This window comes from Lipotes vexillifer, unplaced genomic scaffold (genome assembly GCF_000442215.2).
Source record: "Lipotes vexillifer unplaced genomic scaffold, Lipotes_vexillifer_v1.1 scaffold38, whole genome shotgun sequence".
Classification (NCBI taxonomy): domain Eukaryota; kingdom Metazoa; phylum Chordata; class Mammalia; order Artiodactyla; family Lipotidae; genus Lipotes; species Lipotes vexillifer.
The window spans coordinates 1,625,043-1,631,804 of NW_006791464.1; the positions used below are offsets into that span (position 1 = coordinate 1,625,043).

At 35.9% G+C, this 6,762-nt stretch overlaps 1 protein-coding gene across 1 annotated transcript in view; it reads right to left on the minus strand.

Annotated features, from left to right (window-relative positions):
* Window positions 1-3,372, minus strand: part of KLHL4 (kelch like family member 4) — a 124,504-nt gene extending 121,132 nt beyond the window's left edge. Inside the window, exon 1 of the mRNA XM_007464439.1 lies at window positions 2,778-3,372. Within this exon, the coding sequence (XP_007464501.1) occupies window positions 2,778-3,199 (422 nt within the window). The 5' untranslated portion in view covers window positions 3,200-3,372. The remainder of the gene's footprint in view (window positions 1-2,777) is intronic.
* Window positions 3,373-6,762: the final 3,390 nt, after the last annotated feature.

Consider the following 6,762-nt stretch of genomic DNA (forward strand, 5'->3'; position numbering starts at 1 on the left):
CCCTGTGAATCTCCAACTTTTCACTGGGGCATGTCGTTCTGGATCCATACACAGATCATCAACATTTTATTCAGTGTTCTCAAGTGCAATGAGGAGATAACTGCATTTGTCTTGGCAAATGCAGTTTACCACTTTATACACCTGGGTACTTAGGCATCATCTGTTTATGAGCAGTTAAATATATATATATATATATATATAATCTTATAACTAAATATTCTGTAATATAAAGGCATAATCATAATACACTTAAAATATTCTGATTTTGGGAATTCTAGGGATGAAATAAAGAAAAGAAAGGACATTGAGCAAGGTCATTATGGGGAAGCAAAGATGCAGAGTTTGTAGATAACTAGGACAAAAAGAAAAAGATAATTGAGTCCAGGCCTCTGATGACAGTCATACTGATATGTGCATACTCACGGTGTGGGATCATGATACAGGGTTGCTCATAAATGAAGTACATACTATACTTCAATTACATAGGAATGTATTGAGGTTTTTAAATCCCACAAAAACATATTAATATAAATTTAATACCTTGGCTTTACTCTCTGTTTTAGTAGTAATGGTAGTTTATTCAACTATATTACATGTTAGTAATTTAGTCCCTTCTCTATTAATCCCCTGCAATATTTGTAGGAAGCAGGATGGTTTAAAGACCTTTATTTTGCCCCAAGTGTTAGAGCCCATCTTGTGTTCTCCACACTGACTGCCATTTTTGTTTGTTTGTTTGTTTTTTAACCACAATACTTCTATTGAGGGGATAACAGGTTGCTGCCAACTTCGCAGGATTTTTTCCTCCTGCTTCTCAATTTTGTTGAAAAAGAGAGGTGTTAGGAAAATGGGGCATAAAAGAGTTCCTTATCAAACTCTCTTTACCCAAGATGAAACAATTCAGAATGGGTAATGATAGATTAATAAACCATCATATTTCAATTAATAAGGTCCTCAATTTACCTCCTCCCTTCTGCTTAAAATATCCTTGGCACATCTATAAAACCACTTCCTGTATTTATTTTAAAAAAATATTAACTTTCCACTGTAACCGTATAATATTTAACAGAAAAATTTTTAGAACATGAACACTATCAAGAATAAAATAAAAAGAGAAATATATTTAAAAAATATTACTTGGTGACACTTTAGATTAGACATTTTATCTGGCATTTTCATTTAGCAACTAATTTATTGTAAATATATTCTCATGCTGGAAAATCAAAGCATTTTGTCAGGAAGTCACAGTGGATAATTTAAATTACTTTACAACAGAGTCAAATGTGCTTAATATTAACTTCCAAATTCAGCAGTTTTTAAAACTGTTGTCCATGGTGAGGGGAAACAATTTGAAAACCTGCTGAATCTAAAGCATAGATTATATATTACTTTGAAATCCAAGTATTTGTACTAAATACAACCTGCAATCCCAAAAGTTATATAGCATTTTCTGGAGTAATCACAAAAAAATATATAGGAAAATTCTTACATACACATTTTATTTCTTAAGACATCTGTATCACAATCTATTATTATACTTAAATCCATTTCAAAAAATCATTTCATTATTTACATTTCATACAGAAAGACTGAGTTCATATAAATGTATCATTTTGCACAGTTGCTTTGTCTTTTGCCATAATGTTGTTATGCTGTTTTTTCTATTGATTATGTTTTGAAATTATGGAAGCAAGGAACTATCAGGTAGATATATTGCAAAAACATATCTAGAAGCAAATTTGCCAGTCCTTCTCCTCTAAACTTATGTAGAGACACAGTATAGCAAATATCCAGATTTCTAAAAAAGTTAGCATACCTTCATGTTGAGCTGCTACAAAATTTAAGACATTTCAAAAATACCTTTTTCTGTAGTTCTTTTACACTTTAATTACATTACCAAAATCGTTAATTGTCTACAACATGTTGGGGAAATAAAATCTGATAATGAAACAAGAAAAAAAAAAGTAAAGATCTACTAGATTATGTTAGACAATATTAGAGGAGGGAACATAATTTCTTTCCACTCAAATAATTCTGGTGGACAGAAAAATAAAGTCAAATATTTTATGAGCTATACTTAAACTATACTTTATTATCACTTCTTATTCAATTTTAATATTCTGAAACACCTGACATGTTCCATTTCCTACTTTAAGATCTCACTGCTGTAAGCAACATTTCATTACTTGCTTTATGCAAAATATTTTCATAATTGCAAACTAGCTATGAAACTAACACAACTTGAAAGAAATCTCAAATGCCAAAGGAAACTGTTCTGTACTCTCACATAAAGATAACATTTATCAAGCGTCAATATAGCAACCACGTACTAAGGAATAGATAAGGATGTGCTGAGCAGTCAAAGCTTCTATTTTGTCAGAGTTGGCCTGACAAAGTCAGAAAGAGTTCTATATAATTCATCACACTTGTACAAAAAATCATAACTATTTGAACATTCAAGCCATAGAGGATATATACAGAAAATTAGCAATTATAATAAACATCTCTTAGAACTGAAACAGTATTCTTAATGGAATCGGAATGGAATAGGAAAAGTAAACTCACAACTCTAAAGCATATATCCCATTAATTATCAAAATGAATGTATTATTACTATTTTCATTTATAGGCTTAGAGGAGGGGGTTACTTGGAGACCCTGATTGGCTGCATACAAATTCAGAGATTATTATAATACTTTTATTTAAACATTAAATGAGAGTTTTAGAGGATAAGTTAACCTAAGCTATGACTTTGTTGTTATGTTTTCTAAAACTCCTACCTTGCTGTAGAATCTTCTGTATTGTCATCAGCCAACATCTCCAAATCTTGTGAGTGTTTCTCACAAGATTCTTTGAACAAATTCTCCTCTGGAACTGCTTTAGGAGTATCTTCATTTGCTCGAAGATGTTCTATCAGGTTTTGTGAGTGCCAATTCTGAAGGGCTGTTTGATGGGCAGGGGCCGATCCTGGCACTGGTGTCAGTATGTTGTGGTGGACAGGACTATTGCTTTTCTTCAGTCCATTTCTGTCCCGAGAGTGGTTCTTCAACCTGCCCTGAACCGGGGTCCCTCTATGCTCATATCCTCCCTGCTGAAGGCAGTTTCCAGTGTTGGGCGAACCTTGAGAAGGATGACTAAACCACCTCCAGCGTAGCCTTAGGATCTGTTTCACATCAAACTCTTTCTTGCCAGACACTGACATCGTTGCAGGAGGAAAGACAAAAGCCTTCTCTCACAGAAAGGAAACAGCCTTTGTTATCTCGTTTCTCTGCCTCTTCTGTAGGACTAACAAAAGCACAAGTGCCGAGAGCAGTCTTTCTTGCTCTCCCCTCCCCCGCTGTCTGTGGTATACTGTGAATACTTCTAGCTTTCCAGATGAAGCAGAAAGCTGCAGCTAACAGTGTAGGTGGGAACCCATACAGACAGGATGATGAGGTCAGACCTTAAACAAGTAAATCAGCTTAGCACAGGAAAGCAGCTAGCACAACACACTCCAGCTGCTAGATTTGCACGCCCCCAGCCCTCCCACCTGGACTCGCAAATATCTAACCCATCTCCTTCCTGACTGAAGTACAGTAGCTTCAGCCTTTAAATCCAAGCAAGTGAGCAAAAGCAAAGTGTTTAAATTCACTTCCTTATAGATCCCACTCACCCCATCCCCTGCCAGATTTCATTTCCTGGCAACCCACTTTTAAAAATGTGCCACTTTGCCCTAGGATAATTTGTAATAGGGAATTCATTATGATCTATTTTGGGGTTCTTATGGAAAATTTGATGGTGGTTCATTAAGGGAAAACATCTTGTCATCTGTCCCTTCATGCACGTTTGTAGTTATTTTTATAAATTAACTGAAAATGTGAGTGTCATTATAGAAATATTTGCTTGAAAACTTGAACAATTCCAGAAACATAAGAAACTGTTGCTTACCCATGACTAAAAACACACACTCCACTAGGGAATGTAGTAACAGTATTTTAAGTCTACAGCTGAAGGAAGAAAGCAGTGTTTTTCTAAGCTCATTAGGTTAGAAGACATGTCTTCTCTCAGGAACCAAAACTTGAAAATGAATAGTTCATTCTGGCTCCATGCCAGTATAAACACTTCCTTATCATGCTCTTTACTTTCACAGGCAGTGTTAAAGGTCTATTTTCTTTGTTCAAAAGTCCGTATGAGGGATGAAAAAGCATGTTTTGAAGTAACTCCAAATTGTCACATAACTCAGTAATAACTGTGCACAAAGTACTTTGAGGTATGAATCAGAATCACTACTGTGTACAGAAATAAATGTTTCTATAACAGCATTGTATCAGGAATGTATTCACCAATGCCATTTTGAAATTTAGTTTGAACTTTATAACTTCTATGTCATACATACATGTGATAAGGGGGAATTGTACCATTGGATCCTTAGAAAGAATATTGAAATTGTAAGGCTTTGATTTTAGTTCTGGCTTTACAGTCAATGAGCTGTATGATCTTGGACAAGTCATTTTACTTCTTTACATCAGTTATGAAGAACTGATATGGAGGCTGAACAAATTTCCAAGTTTATACTTGCAATGGATTTTTTTAAAAATTTGGAAATAGAGAATAAAATGAATATCTTTTTGTAAGTTTTGGTAGATATTTTACCTGCAATTATCTATAAATCTAATTATACCTTTTCCTTTCCCCTCTTGCTTTTGTAGGTGTAATGGGAAATTTGTGTGTCAACTTAAATGGGCTAGAGGGTACCCAGATATTTGGTCAAACATTGTTTTGGGTGTTTCTGTGAAGGTGTTTTTGGATGAGCTTAACATTTACATCAACAGACTAATAGATTGTCTTCCCTAGTGTGGGTGGGCCTCTTCTAATCAGTTGAAAGCCTGAATAAGCAGAATACTGACACTTCCCCAAATAAGAGGAAATCTCTCCTGCCTGACAGCCATCAAGCTGGGACCTCATTTTTCTTTTTTTTGTTTTCCTGACTTCGGGCTAAAACTGAAATATTGACTCTTCTTGGATCTCAAACCTGTTGGCCTTTGGATTAAAACTATACCATCTGGGCTTCCCTGGTGGCACAGTGGTTGAGAGTCCACCTGCCGATGCAGGGGAAACGGGTTCGTGCCCCGGTCCGGGAAGATCCCACATGCCGCGGAGCGGCTGGGCCCGTGAGCCATGGCTGCTGAGCCTGCACGTCCGGAGCCTGTGCTCCGCAACGGGAGAGGCCACAGCAGTGAGAGGCTCAAAACTATACCATCAGCCCTCCTGGGTCTCCAACTTGCTGACTACAGGTCTTGGGACTTGTCAGCCTCCATAATTATGTGAGCTAATTCCTTATAATAAATCAATTTCTATCTATCTATCTACCTATCTACATCTCTATCTATCAATATTTTTTCTAATACTAAGCAATTAGTAAATACACACTGATAGATATGTAGTTGATTTTTATACCAATTATAAGCAGGTTACTCCCATTTTCAATTTTCCAAACTATTTTCCAATAGGCTCCTTAAGCCTCAGTGTTTGCATGTATCATCCTTTCTCCTTGGTGAATGTGTTGTCTGCTGCTGCTACTTAGCATATATATATAATTGAAGAGAATCTCAAATAGTTCTTTTGAGGAGCCCCAGACACAATGAGTCCTGGCAACTAAACATGAATTACCTTTCTGTTATCTGGGTAGATAACATTCCAAGTAAATGCCTAGTCAAGATTTGTATTTTAGGCCTTTGTATTCCCCACTGTGCCTAAAACATAGTGTTGGACATAGAGTAAGCAAACTGTAAATATCAGGCAGAATGAATAAAATATTATAATAGAAGTGTAAATAGTATGTGGTAGGCACAAGAAGAATTACTGATTTGGCCACCTAAGTAACTCTAAATAATACCTTATTGGATACTAAGAATCTACAACCTTATTTTTCTAATATGTCCCCTGAGCTTGTTAATGATTCAGATATAATTGTGTATTTCCCTGTGTACCTTTTATAAGATGAATAGTAACTAATAACTGTCAAAATCTAAACACTGATAGTACGGTACTCTATATGATTCTGCCGAGAATGTGCTTTATTAAAGTACGCAGATTATGGCCATTTTCTTAGATCATGGACACAAAATTGTAGAATGACTAAGAAAGTATTGTCTAGAAAATAAAGAGAATAATATTTTATGAAGCATGAGGGTTCCTTTTAAGTTTCTTATTATAAAGGAAAGATTAAGCATACTAAAGCAAAAATAAAGATGTCTGTGAGGATAGGAACCATATTTTATTAATCATCTCCTACCCATTGCTTTACTATTTACTTGGTATCTAGTAACTATTTAATATAGGTAGAATTAATGAATGACAAATTCTAAATGATTTTATTATCATAGAACTTACTATCTCAATAAGTGCTGGAATTTTATTTTATTTTTTATTTATTTATTTTTTTAAATGGGAATCTTTTATTTATTTATTTATTTTTTGCGGTACGCGGGCCACTCACTGTTGTGGCCTCTCCCGTTGCGGAGCACAGGCTCCGGATGCGCAGGCTCAGCGGCCATGGCTCACGGGCCCAGCCGCTCCGCGGCATGTGGGATCTTCCCGGACCGGGGCACGAACCCGTGTCCCCTGCATCGGCAGGCGGACGCTCAATCACTGCGCCACCAGGGAAGCCCCAAGTGCTGGAATTTTAAAAGGAAAATGCCAAAATGGTTATGGGCTAAAATACCCTTCTAAATAATTAATGATTATACAAGTAGGGAGACAAGCCTGCAAACCAATTGAAATCTC